Source organism: Hyla sarda, chromosome 10 (genome assembly GCF_029499605.1).
Source record: "Hyla sarda isolate aHylSar1 chromosome 10, aHylSar1.hap1, whole genome shotgun sequence".
NCBI classification, from domain to species: Eukaryota; Metazoa; Chordata; class Amphibia; order Anura; family Hylidae; genus Hyla; species Hyla sarda.
Genome location: NC_079198.1, coordinates 25,078,912 through 25,102,007, shown reverse-complemented (window position 1 = coordinate 25,102,007; position 23,096 = coordinate 25,078,912). Strand labels below are relative to the sequence as shown.

The following is a 23,096-nucleotide window of genomic DNA, read 5'->3' as shown; positions in this document are numbered from 1 at the left end:
TGTTCTCATAGGAGAAATAAACCTTACCCCGCAACGAGAATTCTGGGAATTTCTGATGCAAAAGCTTCTGCCATTTCCCTGCTGCCAACATTAGCGATGCAATGGAGCGCCAGGCACATGAAGGTGGGGTTCCGGCTGGCCAGGTCATTCTTGATAGCATTGTTAATAAGTCGAATAAGCTCACTGTTAGAATTCACCAGAACGGAGATAAAAAGATAACCCTAAAATAATGAAGGAAGATTCATCAGATACATCAAAGACACCTCAACCCTTAAGAAACAACAGTTCTTTCTGGATCTAGAACATTATCCCAAACCCAAATGATATATATCACATACTACAGATGTATTATAAGTCGGGATTTATTTTAATACCAAATTTATTGGCGGGAATCTTACCAAATGGGCTGTAAGAAGCTGCACCCATTAAGGGTAGAGTAATACATACATACTAAATGCAGCATATTTCATGCTGCGGGAAATTCGCTTCACAGGGGGAAATACCCTGCATATTCTATGAGCAGACACACAGGGCGACCCGTCGGCAGCCCTGTGTGTGCAGTCACCGACGGGACTGTGCTGCATGACCCAGCCTCCAAACTTTACTGCACACACAGGGCTGCCACGGGGACGCCGTGTGTGTCTGCTCATAGCAGAATACACAGAATATTTCCCGCTGTGCAGCAGATATTGCGCAGCATGAAATACGCTGCATATACGCCATGTATGACCCTACCCTAAAGCTACATTAAGAAAGGATTTTTTTATATATATTATTAAGGTGCTTAAAGTTTTTTAGGGTGTATTCACACAGGATCTTAAGAGCTGTGGGCGCTTAAAGGGGTACTCCGCTGCTCAGCGTTCGGAACAAACTGTTCCTAACGCTGGAGTCGGGAGCTCGTGATGTCATAGCCCCGCCCCCCTCATGACATCATGCCCCGCCCCCTCAATTCAAGTCTATGGGTGGGGTGTGACTTCTGTCACGCCCCCTCCCATAGACTTGCATTGAGGGGATGGGGTGTGACGTCATGAGGGGGCAGAGCTATGAAGTCACGAGCTCACGGCGCCAGCTCCAGCATTCGAAACAGTTTGTTCCAAACACTGAGCAGTGGAGTACCCCTTTAAGATTTTTAATAGAGGTAATTTACAAATCTGTTTAACTTTCTGGCACCAGTTGATTTAAAAGAAAAATTTCCACCGGAGTACCCCTTTAAGTAAGGATCCCACTCAGTAATAATATAAGAGAAGATTTTTATTCGCAATCCAAACAGATAACTTGTAACGTTTCGCTCGTAATCCTGGACCTTCATCAGACCGGATTGCTGAGGAGGTAAGGTATGAAGTAGTATGGTCTCATGCCATGGAAGAGGTAGGTAAGAATGGCAACCAGCAACCACAGGTTGCCATTCTTACCTACCTCATGGCATGAGACCTTACTACTTCATACCTTACCTCCGCAGCAATCCGGTCGGATGAAGGTCCAGGATTACGACCGAAACTTTATAATTTATCTGTTTAGATTGCGAATAAAACTCGGCATTTATTCTATCAAGTTTGGTGTGCTAGGTCTTCTCTTACATACTTTTGTTTTGTAATATCCCCAACTGAGGATTGTACAACTGCAGATACACCATTGCAGATCCAGCATGTATGAATACATCCCCTAGCCTACTGCCCCCTTTTCAGAATACCAACACCCTACTATACATACAAACCAACCAACATTTACAGCTCTACTACACACACACACACACACACACACACACACACTTCTGCTACACCCACACCAACCAACATTTACAGCTCTACTACACACACACACACACACACACACACACTTCTGCTACACCCACACCAACCAACATTTACAGCTCTACTACACACACACACACACACACACACACACTTCTGCTACACCCACACCAACCAACATTTACAGCTCTACTACACACACACACACACACACACACACACACTTCTGCTACACCCACACCAACCAACATTTACAGCTCTACTACACACACACACACACTTCTGCTACACCCACACCAACCAACATTTACAGCTCTACCACACACACACACACACACACACACACACTTCTGCTACACCCACACCAACCAACATTTACAGCTCTACTACACACACACACACACACACACACTTCTGCTACACCCACACCAACCAACATTTACAGCTCTACTACACACACACACACACTTCTGCTACACCCACACCAACCAACATTTACAGCTCTACTACACACACACACACACACACACTTCTGCTACACCCACACCAACCAACATTTACAGCTCTACTACACACACACACTTCTGCTACACCCACACCAACCAACATTTACAGCTCTACTACACACACACACACACACTTCTGCTACACCCACACCAACCAACATTTACAGCTCTACTACACACACACACTTCTGCTACACCCACACCAACCAACATTTACAGCTCTACCACCAACACACACTTCTGCTACACCCACACCAACCAACATTTACAGCTCTACTACACACACACACACACTTCTGCTACACCCACACCAACCAACATTTACAGCTCTACTACACACACACACACACACTTCTGCTACACCCACACCAACCAACATTTACAGCTCTACTACACACACACACACACACACTTCTGCTACACCCACACCAACCAACATTTACAGCTCTACTACACACACACACACACACACACTTCTGCTACACCCACACCAACCAACATTTACAGCTCTACTACACACACACACACACACTTCTGCTACACCCACACCAACCAACATTTACAGCTCTACTACACACACACACTTCTGCTACACCCACACCAACCAACATTTACAGCTCTACTACCAACACACACTTCTGCTACACCCACACCAACCAACATTTACAGCTCTACTACCAACACACACTTCTGCTACACCCACACCAACCAACATTTACAGCTCTACTACACACACACACACACACACACACACACTTCTGCTACACCCACACCAACCAACATTTACAGCTCTACTACACACACACACTTCTGCTACACCCACACCAACCAACATTTACAGCTCTACTACCAACACACACTTCTGCTACACCCACACCAACCAACATTTACAGCTCTACCACACACACACACACACACACACACTTCTGCTACACCCACACCAACCAACATTTACAGCTCTACTACACACACACACACACACTTCTGCTACACCCACTCCAACCAACATTTACAGCTCTACTACACACACACACACTTCTGCTACACCCACACCAACCAACCAACATTTACAGCTCTACTACACACACACACACACACTTCTGCTACACCCACACCAACCAACATTTACAGCTCTACTACACACACACACTTCTGCTACACCCACACCAACCAACATTTACAGCTCTACTACCAACACACACTTCTGCTACACCCACACCAACCAACATTTACAGCTCTACTAGACACACACACACATTTCTTTTAATAAAAACAAGTCCCTACACCAAATTTACTTCCTACATAATTTTTTAGTCCTGTTCTTCCAGACTTTTCCTAGGCATGTGACTGATCACATGCTTGTGGCATCAAAGGTTCAAAAGATGTCAAGGACCTTCACTTCACATGCGTCTAATCTATGTTTTGGGGAATTGATCTTATAGTAGGAAGCTGAATACTGTGTGCACATGGATCGTTGCAGGGAAGGAGGAGGGACAGAACAATACAGTTCTCTTCTTTGATGGGGATGTATTAGCGCTTTGGAGTAAAGAAGTGGTTAGCGTGGTCTAACCCTGACTGTGGGCTAGAAGGCGAATGCACTTTTTCATTCTTTTTTGCGCTAGAAAAACACAGAAACATGATAGATATGACAGAAAAGGTATAAAAATACTAGGGTGTATAAATTGTTGTTTTATTGACACCACAATGATACAACTTGCTTTGTATGTGATCCGTAATAATCCAACGTTTTAAATATTAATGAAAATGTTTAAATACTGACTGATTTTGCACTATTGTTAAAAGGGTATTCCAGGATTTTTTTTTTATTTGACTATGCTACAGGGGCTGTAAAGTTAGGGTAATACATAATATAGTGTCTGTACCTGTGTGTGATGCTTTTCTCACAATTCTTCTGTGATTTTCCCCCCAATATTTATTTTTACCAGCATAAAAAATGACTGTTGTCTCAGATTTATCCCTGGTTGCAATGCGGCCGAGACCTGACATCACTAGTCAGCTGATGACAGGGAGCCTGTCTGCTTCAATGGGTGGAGGGATCGCTTGGTGGGAGAGAGATCAATCTGCAACTAATGCAACAGCTGTAGGCACCCTGATTGAAAACCACAGGACTTTTGAATGGAAGCAGCTCATTTATGTTTCAATGGGTGATGTGTGGGAGGCAGGAAGATGGAATTATGGGATTTGTAGGCATAGAAGAAAACTCAAACTGGAAATACCAAATCACAAAAAGCTAGCCACAGTGTTATGGTAATCTCACAACATAGCCATTTAGCCCCAATAGAAGCGCAGATCCTTCCTAAGTATGTCCATTACTGCCTGCCAGGTACGTACTAAAATCACCTTATGATGGATAACCTCTTTAGCCGTCTGTCATATAGTTCACAAACAATATAAATTAGATTTGATACATTTTACCTATTTAGAGAATGGTATTGTAAACAACGCATTACACACACACACATTCCTTCCAATGCATGCTGGACGTCCTGGCAATGTATAACACGCTCACCTGCGAACAGTGGTTTTTAAGTCCTGTTTGCTGACTTAACCACTGATCTTCCTGCTATAACATGGAATTTGTGTGTTTATCATTACTTAATGTTACATAACAGATGAAACATGAATGGTTTGTACCCAATGCTATGACAGATACCACCCCCATCTGATTACATATAAAATACAAATCACCATATACATCTCCGGAGGACCCCGGCACTTACTATCTGCTTTTCTGTGTATTTATTGGAGCTTAACAAGTTGACTGCTTCCATGTGCCCAAAATCAATGTCATGGCCGAGCAGGAAGATGAAGAGCAGCTTACACACATATTTCTTCTTACTGTAGCCATCCAGAGCTTTGTCTCCTAGTAAAGGAAAAATCTCAATAATTAATCCTATAACACACGTACAGCCGCCTTTTACTAATGTACAGATTCTTAGAGGATCATGCATTTAGCATACAGTCAATGTTGTGGTCTCAAACTTGTGGCAGGGGGTTATAGGTCCCAGTTTGGGGATTGCATCATCTCTGGTCCAGAGAACATTTCATAACCTTGTGAAGCTCTCAATACTTTCGAAAGGAAAGGAAAACTTTTTTTAAGATGGAGTTAAACATTTTTATACAGTACTACAAAACCATTGCTTATGACCGCAGCATGAAAGTAAGGAGGGGTGGGGGGTGGCACATGCTCTCTGTAAACTGTAGCAGCTCTTCCCTTGACAATCCTCTTTAAGGCACAGCATCCTGCGCAGTATTCACAGGCACAGCATCCTGCGCAGTTGTCACAGGCACAGCATCCTGCGCAGTAGTCACAGGCACAGCATCCTGCGCAGTATTCACAGGCACAGCATCCTGCGCAGTATTCACAGGCACAGCATCCTGCGCAGTATTCACACGCACAGCATCCTGCGCAGTATTCACACGCACAGCATCCTGCGCAGTATTCACACGCACAGCATCCTGCGCAGATTTGATACACAGGATTTTCTGCTGCAGATCTCAATGTAAACTGAATGACTGAACACAGCTTAAAATCCTGCGCATCAAATCTGCGCAGAATACTGTACTTGTGAATAGACCCCAAGGGTGCGTTCACACGGGCGGATTTATTTGCGGGTTTAAATGCAGCTTATTTGAAAGAGGGCGGGCTCTTCTCGGCTGTCTGCAGCAGATTTTCTGCTGCGGAAAATCCGCCGCAGACCCTACTGACTTCAATGGGGCTTGCGACGGATTTTCCGCAGCATAAATTCTGCCGCGGAAAATCTGCTGCAGATAGCCGAGAAGAGCCTGCCCCCTTTCAAATACGCAGTGGGAAACCCGCAAATAAATCCACCCGTGTGAACGTACCTTAAGGGATATTCCGGGTTTATACATCTTATCTCCTATCCAAAAGGACAGGGGATAAGATGTATGATCGCAGGGAACCCCCACAATATCGGTGCTGCCCACAATATCCTGTGCCTGGCAATGCCTCTGAGACAGGGATGTGACATCACAGCCACGCCCCCTAGCGATGTCACGCCACGCCCCCTCCATTCATGTCTATAGGAGGGGGCGTGACCGATTTGACTAATAACGTAATAATTAGCCAGCCATATTTGGTTAAATATTTACTCAGGTACTCAGACCTGTCCTGACAAATCCCACTGACATGAAAGGCATCCGTCGGGTGTCCAGTATTTTTCAGGAGTTGAGCGGAGAAAAAAATAAAATAGGACATGCAGTATTTTTTTGTCTCCTGTCCTTCCGACAGACTACCTGAGCTCTCTTTACCGGAGCACAACGGCAGTGTGAACGAGCCCTTACACCTGTGATGGCTGGCACTGCTTCTCTTCGGTAAGGAGTGAGGTTATTAGGGTGCAATCACGCCAAGTTTTGTACATACGGGTGCTGGATCCGGCGGGGGGAGGGGCAAACCGGGTAGTATACTACGATTTTAGATCCGGTCCAAAACCGCATACGGGTCAAAACTGAGCCGATCGCAGTCACCATTTGACTCTGGTCGGGTCATCAAAGTAAATGGAGTCATGGGCTGATCTGGCCGGGGTACGGGAGCATCCGGTTTTCCCCTCCCCCACCGGATCCGGCACCCGTATGTACAAAACGTGGTGTGAATACACCCTTAGCTGGGATTCATGGCTGCTTTTCAAAGTTTGCATTAGAGATCGACCGATATAGTTTTTTTAGGGCCAATACTGATAATCGGTGGAGGTTAGGGCCGATAACTTATACTGATATTCCGGTATAAGTTATCGGCTATTTATCCCCCCGCAACACCGCTGCAGATCATTGATTTAAAGCGGGCGCTTTAAATCAATGCACTGCAGTGGCTTTTGCGGTGCCATAGACCGCCGCTACCACCCGCTTCTCTCCCCCTGCCTGTCCAGGCCATCCATCCTTCCTGTAGTGTCCGGCAGCATTCCGGGTGGAGGGTGAACCGGTCCGGGCTGTCCTTCTCCGGGGGTCCTCTTCTCCACTCCGGGCAGGCTCCGGCCTATTAACACAGCATAGACGCCGCTGCGCAGTGACGCCCGTGCGCAGCGACGCACCTGACGTCACGGCGTCTATGCAGCGTAGTAGGCCGGAGTCTGCCCGGAGTGGAGAAGAGGACCCCCGGAGAAGGACAGCCCGGACAGGTTCACCCTCCACCCGGAATGCCGCCGGACACTACAGGAAGGATGCATGGCCCGGACCACGCCCATTACAGGTAAGTTAAAAAAAATTTATTGACTCGGAGGGTGGGGGAGGGGCCCGACCGGTATAGCGGTATGGGCAAAAATCCATACCGTGTGAGAAAAAAACGGTATCCAGTTCATACCGGTATTCCGCCCAGCACTACGGTGGGGGGTGCGACGCGGTGCGGTGGTTCGGGGGGGGGGGGGGGGGGGGCGGTCGCGGTGCATTATCGGCAAGGTAATTGCCGATACCGATAATGCCCAAAATCGTGATTATCGTCCGATAATTTGCATTATGTTCGTAGGCAGTTTACTCCCCCACCTCCCAAAGCCACCATATATAGGACTCCACTGTAGGTAGTTTGGCCTTGTTTATAGGACACCCTGTAGGTAGTTTTAGGACTCCCCTCAGTAATTTGCAGGCCTGTAGGTAGTTTAAGGCCCGCTGTAGGTAGGACGACCCCCCATAGATTAAAAAAAATTTAACAAAAAATAAAAAACATTCACCAGAACAAATTTAGAGACAAATCTAGAGAAGATACAGAGAAGTTTCTCTCTGCTGACACCTGATGCCCATATCAGGAACTGTCCAGAGCAGGAGAAAATCCCCATAGCAAACCTATGCTGCTCTGGACAGTTCCTGACACGGACAGAGGTGTCAGCAGAGAGCACTTTGGACAAGACAAAAAAGAAACTCAAAAAGAGAAGAATTTCCTCTGTAGCATACAGCCGCTAAAAAGTACTGGAAGGGTAAATAGAAGTAATTTACAAATCTGTGTAACTTTCTGGCACCAGTTGATTTAAAAAAAAAAATTTAAAAAAAAGTTTTCCACCAGAGTACCCCTTTAAAGGAAAACATTTTCTTTTAAATCAACTGGTACCAGAAAGTTAAACAGATTTGTAAATTACTTGTATTAAAAAATCCCAATCCTTCCAGTACTTATCAGCTGAAGTATAATATACAGAAAGTCCTTTTCTTTTTGAATTTCCTTTTCTGTCTGACACCTCTGTCCACATCAGGAACTGTCCAGAGCAGGATAAGTTTGCTATGGAGATTTGCTCCTGCTCTGGACAGTTCCTGACATGGACAGAGGTGTCAGCAGAGAGCACCTGTGGTAAGGCAGAAAGGAAATTCAAAAAGAAAAGAACTTCCTGTGTAGTATACAGCAGCTGAAAAATACTGGAAGGATTGGGATTTTTTAATAGAAGTAATTTACAAATCTGTTTAACTTTCTGCACCAGCTGATTTAAAAGAAAATGTTTTCCAGTGGAGTACCCCTTTAATATAACAGTGGACCTCAGTAGTCTGCAAGACAGTGCAGTGTTGGAATATAATAGAAAACAAACAATACAGAAATACTGAAAATCTTATTACAATTGGGCGCAATCTTTCACAATACCTTCTGATAAGACCAGTTTAGGCCCAGAGGGCAGTGGGGTGGCTTCTCTAACTCCTATATACTGATAGTAATAGAGAAATTTCCGGTAGCTGTCAGGATATTATACTAGACCAGGGTGCCTCAAGCGGTTGCAAAACTACAACTCCAAGCATGCCCGGACAGCCTTTGGCTGTCCGGGCATGCTTGGAGTTGTAGTTTTGCAACCGCTGGAGGCACACTGGTTGGGGAAACACTGTACTATACATACACCATTGAAGAACCCAACAGTACAAGGTCATCTACAAGGTTGGTTACTTACCCTTAAATTTTGATCGGATATTGGCCAGCTCCTTATTGATTCTTTTAATTTCTGCTTCTTTGCTCTTACCTAGAAAAAAAAAAAAAAAAAACATAAAAAAAGTTAGATATGGTGAGTTCGAATTGTACCTCACTTTTGAAACCTCAATATAAATTTACAGTTGAAAAAAAAAAGTTATATATGGTGAGAACATTGGAAAAACCTCATCTATTTAAAGGGGTACTCCAGTGGAAAACTTTTTTTTTATTTATTTATTTTTTAAATCAACTGGGGCCAGAAAGTTAAACAGATTTGTAAATTACTTCTATTAAAAAATCTTAATCCTTCCAGTACTTATTAGCTGCTGAATACTACAGAGGAAATTCTTTTCTTTTTGGAACACAGAGCTCTCTGCTGACATGAGCACAGTGCTCTCTGCTGAGATCTCTGTCCATTTTTGGAACTGTCCAGAGCAGCATATGTTTGCTATGGAGATTTTCTCCTACTCTGGACAGTTCTTAAAATGGACAGAGATCTCAGCAGAGAGCACTGTGCTCGTGATGTCAGCAGAGAGGTCTGTGTTCCAACAAGAAAAAAAATTTCCTCTTTAGTATTCAGCAGCTAATAAGTACTGGAAGGATTAAGATTTTTTTAATAGAAGTAATTTACAAATCTGTAACTTTCTGATACCAATTGATTTAAAAAAAAATAATAATTCCACCGGAGTACCCCTTTAATGCTCAACATCAGCCCCAATCCTGCATAATGTGCCACAACTCAGTTGTCAATGCTGAAGCCGAAATACCAGAGACATGGTTGAGAGCCGCCAATCACGCCTTCTTGTACCCCAAATTTGCCATATTGTCCAAGACATGACTCGTCTATGGTGGTTCCCAAAGGAGTACTGTGGTGTAGGACGATTTATTCCCTATCCAAAAGGATAGGGGATAAGTGTCTGATCTCGGTGGTCCAACCTCCATGTGCTTGCCAGAGGTGGCCTGACTGCCATTAGGTACTGAGATGAGATCCTCAGACCCCTTGTGAGACCATATGCTGGTGCGGTTGGCCCTGGGTTCCTCCTAATGCAAGACAATGCTAGACCTCATGTGGCTGGAGTGTGTCAGCAGTTCCTGCAAGAGGAAGGCATTGATGCTATGGACTGGCCCGCCTGTACCCCAGACCTAAATCTGATTGAGCACATCTGGGACATCATGTCTAGCTCCATCCACCAACGCCACATTGCACCACGGACTGTCCAGGAGTTGGCGGATGCTTTAGTCCAGGTCTGGGAGGACATCCCTTAGGAGACCATCCCCCACCTCATCAGGAGCATGCCCAGGCATTGTAGGGAGGTTATACGGGCACGTGGAGGCCACACACACTACTGAGCCTCATTGTGTCTTGTGTTAAGGACATTACATAAAGTTGGATCAGCCTGTAGTGGGGTTTTCCACTTTGATTTTGAGTGTGACTCCATATCCTGACCTCCATGGGTTGATAAATTTGATTTCCATTGATAATTTTTGTGTGATTTTGTTGTCGGCACATTCACCTATGTAAAGACGAAAGTATTTCATACTATTAGTTCATTCATCCAGATCTAGGACGTGTTATCTTAGTGTTCCCTTTATTTTTTCGAGCAGTGTATGTTGAATCCATTGTATGTTGAGACCAGAACTTTAAAAGGTCATCCAAAAATAGGAAAAAGATAGGACTGAAGAAAAATAAGCAGATAACTAATATAGATAAAGCAAATCCTTACATATGAAAGTAAGAAAGTTCTGTTGGGAGCTGTAATCACTGTCTATGTAGAGGACAGGAGCTTCTTCAGGGTCCTGTACAGTACACAGTGTCCTAAAAAAGTAACATGGAGCCCCCCTCACCTGGAGCAGCTAACCATGGTACAGGTAAAGAGTACAGAACATGTAGTACCTTCCTGTACAGGGCCGGCCTTAGGGGTGTACGAGCTGTGCGGCCGCACAGGGCGCCATAGCAACAGGGGCGCCGGGCGGCCGACACAGCTCGCACCAGGAAAATGTAATTTGTATTGCCCGACGTCCAGTTCCGGTGTGAGGTGCCGGGCAGGTAACTTCTTCAGACATTCAGCGCTGCTTCGGGCAAGCAGCGCTAAATGCCAGTGTAATGAAGAATACTGTGCCCTGTAGCAGAATGTTACCCTCCGCACAGGGACACTGTTTTCTGCTTTGCAGGCCGCTCCCTCTCATTCCATTCTGACTACCCTCCCTCAACTGTGTCCCTATGTGGAGGGTCACATTCCGCTTCAGGGCACAGTTTTCTTCATTACACAGGGAGGTTTCACTTACCCCGCCCTCCTCTGCGTCTCTGGTCGGCTGGCCTGCCCGAGTCTGAAGAGGGACGTCGCAAATGTGACGTCCCTCCGCAGACCCGCACAGGAGGACGTCACTCGTCAGGCTGACGCCGGAGAGGAGAATGCAGTGCAGGACAGGTAAGTGTGTCTATGTTTGTGTGCATGTGTGGGTGTCTGCGTGTGCGCGCATGTGTGGGTCTGGGGGGGGGGGGGGTTTGGAGAACCTGCTTCTACCTAATGTGGGGAACTATACTGCCAACCTAATGTGGGGGGGAACTATACTGCACCTAATGTGGGGGAACTATATTGCACCTAATGTGGGGGAACTATACTGCACCTAATGTGGGGGGGGGGAATTGTACTGCACCTAATGTGGGGGAACTATACTGCACCTAATGTGGGGGAACTATACTGCACCTAATGTGGGGGAACTATACTGCACCTAATGTGGGGGAACTGTACTGCACCTAATGTGGGGGGGAATTGTACTGCACCTAATGTGGGGGGGGGAATTGTACTGCACCTAATGAGGGGGAACTATACTGCACCTAATGTGGGGGGAACTATACTGCACCTAATGTGGGGGGGAATTGTACTGCACCTAATGTGGGGGAACTATACTGCACCTAATGTGGGGGAACTATATTGCACCTAATGTGGGGGAACTATACTGCACCTAATGTGGGGGGGAATTGTACTGCACCTAATGTGGGGGAACTATACTGCACCTAATGTGGGGGAACTATACTGCATCTGATTAAGGGGGGCAGGGGACTGGTGAAGGGGTACATGGGACTGATAAAGGGGGCAGGGGACTGATTAAACATAAAAAATATATTCCTTTTTGTCACTAAGTGGAGGTGGGGCACAGTCAGATACTACATGTGGTTGCTGAAGTTTTTTAACATAGGTGAACCCCAGGAAAAAAACACCCATTCAAAAAGGAAAGCCCCACTCTCATTAACTCCTCAAAGACACCTGGCAGAGAGGTGGGTAAAATATTCTATATTCAGCAAGTTTTGTTGCCTGCCCCAATGCTATAGTGTACAGTACTGTATAGGGGAGCAGGCAGCCATGACTGATGCAAATATGAGTCAAGCACACGCACCAGTGTAGGGGTGAGGCCCAATAAGCCAGGAATTTATTTTATTACCGCCAGAAATAATAAATCGCTGTCACCAGAAGACGGCAAAATGACAGAGCTGAAAAACGTCTCTGGTTACGTTAGGTGGAGCCAAATGATGCAACATCATCGCCAAAAATAAAAGCCCAGACCTATGATTTATGTAAAGGTGTAAAGGCTCCCGTGCGCTGCTGCAGGCGGGGGGGGGGGGGGGGTCAGCCAGAGAAGGTAAAAACTAATTTAAATACGGTACTAATAGTCAGTGTTTCCAATGTGACAAGGGGGGGGGGGGGGGGAGATTGTGACATGGAAGGAAAATTGTGACAGGGGGTGGGGGGGCGGGGAGAATTTTTTTTCCCACAACATCTGGGCCCCACCTAACAATATTCTAGGAACCCAGGCTAAAAAGTGAAGCCAGTACAGTATTTGGCAGGGTGATCGCGTTGTGGTTTTGCCAGATGTGCAACATTCTTGAATAGGAAATAATGAATTCCCAGTTTGGCTCTGTTCACATCACGCAGAGCTATTACTCCTGTGAAAATATCTTAACGCACCTCCGTGTTAGGGTGCATTCACACGGCCGTCTGTCCCCGTTTCTTTATACCCGTTTCGGTTCTGTTCTTGCAGGGTGTAAACGGATTAAAAAAATTTTTTTTAAATCGCATTCATGTCAATGAGATTTTTTTTTACAATCCGTTTGCACCCGTCTGCACTCATTTCCGTTTTTTGATGGCAGAAAAAACGCCACATGCAGTATTTTTTCTTCCTTCAAAAAAAATATTAAAATAAAACGGAAGAAAAAATGGATACAATAAATTTAACACTGAAGTCTATGGAAAACGGATGCTCAGAACAAAAAAAATAAAAAAAAATGAACATGAATGAAGGGGGCGTCGCATGATGTCATAACAGCCTCCAGGTCCGAGCGTTCTGAACAAAATGTTCAGAACGCTGCAGCACCAGAGTACCTTCATTAATAAATCTAACCCATTATTTCTAATACTGTACTCGAGGCAAGCAGGAAGTGGAAGGAAGTGCCAAGAGGGCAGTGCCAGACACCCTGTGCATGTGCCGCCCAACGCAGCTCTCCTGCACCGGGCATCCTAGTCCTTCTGATCGGACCAGGCATGCTGGGAGGCACATGTATGGAGGCGCATGTATGCAGGCGCAAAGACACTGCCATTTACAAGCGGAGTCTAAGTTCTCCCGCATGCGCCAAAATGTGGCGCAGGCGGACTGAGGCTGCTATATAGCTGCTATGACGCTGCACAACATCTCCCGGAATTGCGGGACTTCGTTCCGGCGCACCGCTATTAGGAGTGATGTGACGTAGAATCTACAGGTAAGATATTCACTCTGTGTAGCGGGCTGACATAGGTGTACTTACCTGTGATGTGTAGGAGACTAATATGAGGATTGGAGGCCTGTTATCTGGATGCTAACTGGATGCATAATTAGATGCAAAATTGGGACATCGTGCTACCCGTCTATATATACTGCAGGGATGTGGAATTCCTATCGCCCGATGCCTGGGACATGCAGTTCCAGGCTCCGAGCAGGTGAATTTTTCCGGCCCTTAGCCCTGCTTCGGGCAAGCAGTGCCGGACCTGACAAGCGTGGTAGCTCTCAGCGGTCTGTATGGAGCGGGCTCCCGACTCCTGCCCACTCCTTACTCTGCAGCCCTCAGCTGTTTTCAGTAAGGGCCACCGCTAATAGCCAGCATGCGGCTGGCTATTAACCCTTTAGATCGTAGCTGTCAAAGCTTACAGCGGCGTCTAAAGGGACATGTAAACGCTCCCTAGTGGACTAGATCGTTTCCCCCAGATCCCCCCCCCCCCCCACGGGCAGCGTTATCTCGCGGGGGGGGGGGGGGGGGGGGGGAGGGGGGGATCCACTAGAGAGATAGCCTGAGGGCTTACCTCTGTTCCCTTTGCAGAGCACACAGATCAATGGAGTTCAATAGACTCTCTTGATCTGTATGAGAAATCTATTGATTCCTCCTAAAAGTCTAATAAAGTGTGATAAAAAAAAAGTTTCAATAAAAGTTTAAAAGATACACATTAACCCCATCCATGTTAAAAGCTCAAATCACCCCTTTTCCTATATAAAAACATGTGCACATAATAAAAATAAACATATTTAGTAATTTCACTCCACTGATATACACACACACACATAGTAAATTTGAGTAGCCGTATTAGTCCAATGATGCAGATGCAAATCATAAAATGTTGCAGTATCTTGTAATACTTTTTTTTATTGGACTAACAGAATTTTGTAGAGACAAGCTTTCGGGATTCCTCCCTTTATCAAGTCCAAAGCAAATAGATTTGCTTTGGACTTGATAAAGGGAGGAATCCCGAAAGCTTGTCTCTGCAAAATTCTGTTAGTCCAATAAAAAAAGGTATTACAAGATACTGCAACATTTTATGATTTGCATCTATATATATGCATTTTATTTTTTGGGTTCGGAGAATATGTTATTGAAAAATTAAAAGGTATCATTATAGTAGGTAGTTATGGCTATTATAGGGCGAGGAGGGAAAAAAAAAAATCGAGAGTGTAAAAGCAAAAATTGGCCCGGACAAGTGGATCGTCATGAGGGACAAGTAGGTTTTGCTCCATTTTAGTCCCGTGGACAAGTAGTTTTTTTCAATTAAATTTCCACACCCCTGATACTGGGACATCCACGTGGACAAGCTGTGTTGCCATATACCTCCTGAGGACGGTGATGATTCACCGAAACATGTAGAGGGGGCACAGATCGGTGTTTCTAGAGCAGGTCAATATATGCCTCATAAATACATCATTTATCTCTCACCGATCCTATACATGGAAAGTGGTTTATCCACCTGTTGACATAGGATGTTGGGCATGTGTGACGTCATTTTGAAATGCACCATTTCATTTCTTTATTTTTACCTATGATCCCAATAAGAGTTAAAAGGGGTATTCCAGGATTTTTTTTTATTTGACTATACTACAGGGGCTGTAAAGTTAGTGTAGTTCATAATATAGTATCTGTACCTGTGTTTGACGGTTCTCTCACAATTCTTCTGTGATTTTCTCCCCAATATTTATTTTTTTTACAGCATACAAAATGACTGTTGTCTCAGATTTTTCCCAGCTTGCAATGCGGCCGAGACCTGACATCACTAGTCAGCTGATGACAGGGAGCCTGTCTGCTTCAATGGGTGGAGGGATCGCTTGGTGGGAGAGAGATCAATCTGCAACTAATGCAACAGCTGTAGGCACCCTGATTGAAAACCACAGGTCTTTTGAATGGAAGCAGCTCATTTATGTTTCAATGGGTGGGGTGGCTGATGTGTGGGAGGGAGGAAAATGGAATGATAGGATTTGTAGGCATAGAAGAAAACTCAAACAGGAAATACCAGTTCACAAAAAGCTAGCCACAGTGTTATGGTAATCTCACAACATAGCCATTTAGCCATAAGACAAGCGCAGATCCTTCCTAAGCATGTCCATTACTGTCTGCCAGGTACGTACTAAAATCACCTTATGGCGGAGAACCCCTTTAAGTTTTAGGGCAATTTACAATAATAAAGGATATCTGTACCCCGGGCATTGTGCTCTGGGGTAATTGTGTTTACAGTTGTATTTTTGCAACAGCTGAAGGCACCCTGGTTGGGATACACTGATATAGGGAGTGGAAGACTTGTTGCTTTTTGTCTATTAAAATGTTTATTAGTGGATTTATGGCTTTAACCTGTGTAGGAGACATCTCCCCCTCCTCTCTGTACCTCTCGGACACATCCAGCAATGACAAAAAGGGAAGCGAGGAGAAAGCAATTGAAGGGAGGCCAACACAATGGCAGGAAATCCCAAAACTCACCCCACCCCGTATATTGTGGAGTGTCTCAATGAAGGTCCAGGTAAGAGACTGTTCACATCACGTACAGTTCAGAGCCTGCACATCCACCATAGGGCTCCATTCACTGGACACAGACTAAGAGCCTCCCCTTTGGCCTCTAATGGGGTGGTATATTTTTGCAATAAGGAATAGCGCAATAAACTAGGTTATATATAGAAAAGGATGTCACTGGGTCATAAAAATGTTTTAATCCCTATTACATTTAGTTATTTTTTTTATTTTTTTTCATCTAGTGAAGTATGCTGGGAGTTGTAGTTTTGCAACAGCTGGTAACGCACTGTTTGTAAAACACTCAGTGATGTCCAAACTGTGGCCCCTCCAGATGTTGCAAAACTACAACTTCCAGCATGCCCGGACAGCCGTCGGCTGTCCGGGCATGCTGGAAGTTGTAGTTTTGCAACATCTGGAGGGCCAAAGTTTGGGTGGCTGTTCGGGCATGCTGGGAGATGTAGTTTTGCAACATCTGGAGTAGGGATCGACCGATTATCGGTTTGGCCAATATTCACGATTTTGGACATTGCCGGTATTGGCAAATACCTTGCCGATAATCCACCGCAGACCCCCCCCCCCCCCCCCACTGCACCGCACCCCCCACCACCGCACCGCCCCGGCCAGAGACTGCCGCCGCCGCTGCCCCATTGCCTCCCCCATCCCCGGTTTTATAATTACCTGTTCCCTGCGGCGTCCTGTGTTAAGCTGTGCGCTGCGCAATGACGAGTGACGTCCTCAACGCGCCATCCCCGTCAGTGCGCAAGGTGACAGCTCAGGAGGACGCCGCCGGAGCCAGAAGTAGCACGGACCCCGGGAACAGGTAATTATAAAACCGTGAATGGGGGAGGCAATGGGGCAGCGGCGGTCTCTGGCCAGGGCAGTGTGGTGGAGGGGGCGGCGCGTCGGTGGTGGGACTCAGGAGGACCCCAGGACAGGCAGGGGGCGGCGGTCTCTGGCCCCCCAAAAGCCGCTGCAGTTCATTGATTTAAAGCGCCCGCAGTGGTGTCGCCAGGGGCGGGGGATAAATAGCCGATAACTTATACCGGAATATCGGTATAAGTTATCGGCTATCGGCCCTAACCTCCACCGATTATCGGTATCGGCCCTAAAAGAAGTTAAAAAAACTATATCGGTTGGTCCCTAATCTGGAGGGCCACAGTTTGGGTGGCTGTCCGGGCATGCTGTAGTTGTAGTTTTGCAACATCTGGAGGGCTGCAGTTTGGAGCCCACTGGGCTATGTAGTCCATGGATTTTAGTCCAACAACAAAATCAGATACGGTCCAAAAATAAGCCGACTGGAGTCACTACCTGAATCCGGCTGGCTCGTTCAAATGAATGGGGCTCGGCACAGGTCCGCTTTGTCAAAATTTTCCCCCTAGATTCGGCTGCCTTATTCCCAAACGTGATGTGAATGTATCCTAACAGACAAAAACACAGAGAGAACCCCCACCCTGAAGCATGCTGCAGCTAAACCCCAGTACACATTCACTACAGCAGTACCCTTTGGATAAGTGACTGTAAAAGGTCCCCAAAACGTGATGTGAATAAGCCGTCACGCCCCCTCCCATAGACTTGCATTGAGGGGGCGGGGCGTGACGTCACACGGGGACAGAGTCGTGATGTCACAATCTCACGTCACCGTGGTCGTGAGGCTGCCGGAAGCCGCAACAGGTGGGTCCTGCAGCTGAGATCCTGGGGGTCCCCAGCGGCGGGACATCTTATCCCCCATCCTTTCGATAGGGGATAAGATGTCTAGGGGCAGAATACTCCTTTAAGGAAACATAGCAGTCATATGTGTTTAGGTCGAATGTGTTATGGTTGACAATTTTCACTACACACATTGGTGAAGATGGACAGTATCTTGCTCATATTTTTATGCACCAGATTCAAATTTAAAATCTGCAGCTTCAAATCCTGTGCATCAAATATGCGCACAATACTTTACATGTGAATAGACGCTTTTAAATGAGCAAAATGCAGAAAAAACAAGAAAAATTAAAAATAAAATAAATCTGTGTACATGCTATATGCCTTATTTTATTATGTGTTCAAGGGTACGTTCACACCAGTGGACCCACAGTGTATTTTACGCTGCGGATCCACCGCTGAAGGACCCCTGCATGGTGGCTTTACAGGTGCCTGCTTGGAGCGGCAATACAGTGGTCCCTCAACATACGATGGTAATCCGTTCCAATCGGACCATCGTTTGTTGAAACCATCGTATGTTGAGGGATCCGTGTAATGTAAAGTATAGGACAGTGGTCTACAACCTGCCGTTGGCTGTCCGGGCATGCTGGGTGTTGTAGTTTTGCAACATCTGGAGGTCTGCAGGTTGCAGACCACTGTTAGAGAAAGTTGTACTCACCTGTCACTGTCGCTCCGGACCGTCACCGCTGTCCGGGATGTCGCCGTCCATCGCTGTCGCCACATCCCCGACGCTCCGTCAAGGCCTCTGCTTCCCCGGCAACAGAGCTCTCACGTCGCCGTCATCACGTCGCTACGCACGCCGCTCCTATTGGATGACGGGACGGCGTGCGCAGCGACGTGATGACGTCGATGCAGCACGCCGGCGATGGAGGGGATCCCGAAAAGGACGCGCCGGAGCCCCGAGGACAGGTGAGTGACCATCACCGGAGCTCACGGGGCACCGTAAACGGCTATCCGGTGGTAGCTGAAGCAGTCTGCGCTGCCGGATAGCCGTTTATGCGATGGCCCCATCATAAAAAAGCATTGTATGTTGATGCTGCCTTCAACATGCGATGGCCTCTGAGAGGCCATCGCATGTTGAAATTATCGTATGTCGGGGCCATTGTAGGTTGAGGGGTCACTGTACACCGATACAAGCAGACACACTGAAGCAATATGCGAGTTGCCGCGCATACACGGTGTACTCGCATACATCGTGGCTGCCCCCCCTCCACATGAGCTAGGCCGAGAGCTGCTGCAATGTGCGAGTATACTGCGCATGCGCACTGCGACTCGTACGTATTGCCTCTCCAAGCAGGCACATGTAAAGCCACCATGCAGGGGTCCTTCAGAGCCGCAGCGTAAAATACACTGTGAGTCCACTGGACAGTTCTGGATTGAGTATAGAAAAGGGGCACCTCTAAGGCTAAGCTTACACTTTCTTTTCCCCCCCTATATGGAAAAAATGCCCCCAAAAAACTGTCCTGCCATATTGCCCTCCCAAGATGCAGTTTTTGTAGCTTTTTTATTTTAAATAGTGGGGGGGAGATTTATCAAAACCCGTCCAGGGGAAAAGTTGCTGAGTTGCCCATAGCAACCAATCAGATCACTACTTTCATTTTTCAGAGGCCTTTTCAAAAATGAAAGGAGCGATCTGATTGGTTGCTATGGGCAACTCAGCAACTTTTCCTCTGGACAGGTAGCTTGGGAGTTTTTTTTTTTTTATATCTCGTGATCCTTTCATCATGTGACAAGAAATTCTATTGAAGAAATGGGGGTGGGGGAGGGATTCCAGAAAGAACGCCAATGCTAAGCCCACGTGGTGTTATTTGCTCCAATAGACTTTTAGGGGAGAGAAGCGTTAAGTATTTTGCCCACAAAAAAAGCCACAGTGACAACAAACTGATTTTGGAAGACTGCCACCGAGCCCAAAACAACAGAAAAACGCCAAAGAAAACAAAACGTCACGTGGCTTTGGCATTTCACAGATCCCTATGGGCTTTTCAGCTAACATCTGGCCGCAGGGTTTTTTCACCAAAAAAAAAAAAAAAGGGCTGTGCAGTGTTTGTGGCTTTTTTTTTTTGGGGGGGGGGTTTGCTTAATGAAGTGTCAAATTTATCATACTGCATGTCTAGCTTCTGCCAGTCTTGTCTAGTATACTAGTTTTATGGACCCTAAATTTCGAAGACTACAATTAAATCGACTCCTTTGCATTACTGACCATGTTTGGTGTTTTTTTTTTTTTGGGGGGGGGGGGCATTTTCTTCCAAACTGGATAGGATATAACTATTGGACAGGTGAGGATCTGAGTGCTCACGAGTCCCCGGTTGTCACGATTAGAGATGAGCGAACTTACAGTAAATTCGATTCGTCACGAACTTCTCAGCTCGGCGGTTGCTGACTTTTCCTGCATAAATTAGTTCAGCTTTCCGGTGCTCCGGTGGGCTGGAAAAGGTGGATACAGTCCTAAGAGAGAGTCTCCTAGGACTGTATCCACCTTTTCCAGCCCACGGGAGCACCTGAAAGCTGAACTAATTTATGCAGGAAAAGTCATCAACTGCCGAGCCGAGAAGTTCGTGACGAATCGAATTTACTGTAAGTTCGCCCATCTCTAGTCACAATCAGTAAAGGTCCATGCGGTAGGACCCTCCCTGATCATACTTCAATCTTATGAATTGGTGACAAATTTGATTCTTGCAATAGCCCCTTTCAGCCGACATTGGGGGAAATTTAGCAAAACCCGTGTAGAGGAAGAGCGGTGCAGTTGTCCATAGCAACCAATCAGATCACTTCTTTGATTTTTAAAGGGACCTCTGAAAAATAAAAGCAGCAATCTGATTGGTTGCTATGGGCAACTGCACCGCTCTTCCTCTACACGGGTTTTGATAAATCTTCCCCACTGTCTTGTAGATATCTGAACAACGTTTAGTAGATTTTAGGATCTGAAATCTGATGACACGGACGAACTACAGGGGCTGATGCTGTAAATGCTGATTCACTTCATTATGGGGAAGTTTGCAGAACTAAGGGCAGTTCCCCAGAAGTCGTATTAGGCTTGTTTCACACTGTAGTGTGACGGCTGTCGGGGGAGCCAGGAAGAATAGCGGGAGAAAAAAAATACAGCAAGTGGCGTCTTTTTATCGCTATTCCCATCAAAAAACAACGGCGCCCGGCGGCCCCCATAATAGTAAATGGGAGCAGTCGGGACCTGTTGTTGCCCGCTGCTCCCCGTCACGAGAACGCCCGTTAAAGGCACAAAAATATATATAAAAAAAAAAAAAAAAAAAAAAAAAAAAAAAAAAAAAAAAGGGACATTAACGCCCGTTCTTGATGGGGATCAACGGCAGCGTGAAAGGGGCCTGGTGTCCATCCATAAGGAGTCTTTACCAAACTCTACAGCAGTGTTTCCCAACCCCAGTGCCTCCAACTGTTGCAAAACTACAACTCCCAGCATGCCCAGACAGCTGTTTCCCAACCAGGGTGCCTCCAGCTGTTGCAAAACTACAACTCCAAGCATGCCCGGACAGCCATTTCCCAACCAAGGCGCCTCCAGCAGTTGCAAAACTACAACTCCTAGCATGCCCAGACAGCAGTTTCCCAACCAGGGTGCCTGCAGCTGTTGCAAAACTACAACTTCCAGCATGCCCGGACAGCAGTTTCCCAACCAGGGTGCCTGCAGCTGTTGCAAAACTACAACTTCCAGCATGCCCGGACGGCAGTTTCCCAACCAAGGCGCCTCCAGCTGTTGCAAAACTACAACTCCTAGCATGCCCGGACAGCAGTTTCCCAACCAGGGTGCCTGCAGCTGTTGCAAAACTACAACTTCCAGCATGCCCGGACAGCCTTCGGCTGTCCGGGCATGCTGGGAGTTGTAGTTTTGCAACAGCTAAAGGGAATGGTGCTCCTGCTGTGGAAAAAGTGGAGGAACTCAATTCCCACACATTCCTGCATGACTTGAGCCCTGATAGACAGGTCCCTTCACATAGTTTCCCCTATTACATAGGACTGCCTGTAGGCAGCAGCATCCTATAGGCCAGTGTTTCCCAACCAAGGTGCCTTCGGCTGTCCGGGCATGCTGGGAGTTGTAGTTTTGCAACAGCTAAAGGAACACACAGCTCTAAAGACCGATTGTCAGTCAGTGTTCATAATCATTGTAGTTCAGCCGTAGATCCATTCTGCAGCAGCAAACACTGTTCATGGCTTATCCAACCAGTGCTCTGTGGAACTACAACAGCCAGCATGCACGCCGGAACCTGATGTTTTACAACAGTTCGAGAGCAACAAGGTACACAGCCCACTGCTGCACGCAAACTGACCCACTGAAGGGTTAAATTCCATCTCTGAGGGTAGGATACACTGCGTTCCTGCCCCCCGCTAATCGCATCTGTCGGCATCCTGCTAAAAACGGGATGTCGGCGTATACTGTGAACGGGAGCAGCGGACCCCATCCACTTCTATGGTTGACCGGAGCCCGTTTGGGAGGCGCTATTTTAAGGACCCATGATGGGAGCTGTTGAAATAGCGCATATGTCCCGCAAGTAGTGAGGGTGCATTCACATCACGTTTGTGGGATCCGGCACCGAATCTCATTCATTTAAATCAGCTGACCAGAGTGAGATGGTGACTCCGGGCGGCTCATCTTTGCCCTGTATCCGGTTTTGTGGCCGGACTAAAAAAAAACGTGGTACGCTACGGTTTTCAGTCCAGCCACAAAATGGGATACGGGGCAGAAATTTGCAGACCGGAGTCACTATGAGATTCGGCGCCGGTCGGGCCGGGATACGGGGATACCCGATTTTGAAATTTCCCAGCCGGATCCGACAGCCGTATCTCATAAAGGTAGTGTGAATGCCCCCTTACTTGGTGACTCCTTTCGGCCATAGAAGTGAATGGGTCCCATTAGCAGTATACATTGGCATCCCGTTTCCGGAGGATGCTGATGGATA

At 46.5% G+C, this 23,096-nt stretch overlaps 1 protein-coding gene across 2 annotated transcripts in view; it reads right to left on the bottom strand.

The window, feature by feature from the left end:
- The window catches only part of AP2A1 (adaptor related protein complex 2 subunit alpha 1), a 67,249-nt gene that overhangs the window by 38,945 nt on the left and 5,208 nt on the right, over positions 1–23,096 (bottom strand). For both annotated transcript variants that reach the window (XM_056544413.1, XM_056544412.1), the window contains exons 2-4: positions 9,151–9,219; positions 4,999–5,141; positions 28–221 (exon numbers count right to left, since the gene is read on the bottom strand). In XM_056544413.1, coding sequence (XP_056400388.1) covers positions 28–221; positions 4,999–5,049 — 245 coding nt within the window. In that variant the 5' untranslated portion in view covers positions 5,050–5,141; positions 9,151–9,219. The remainder of the gene's footprint in view (positions 1–27; positions 222–4,998; positions 5,142–9,150; positions 9,220–23,096) is intronic.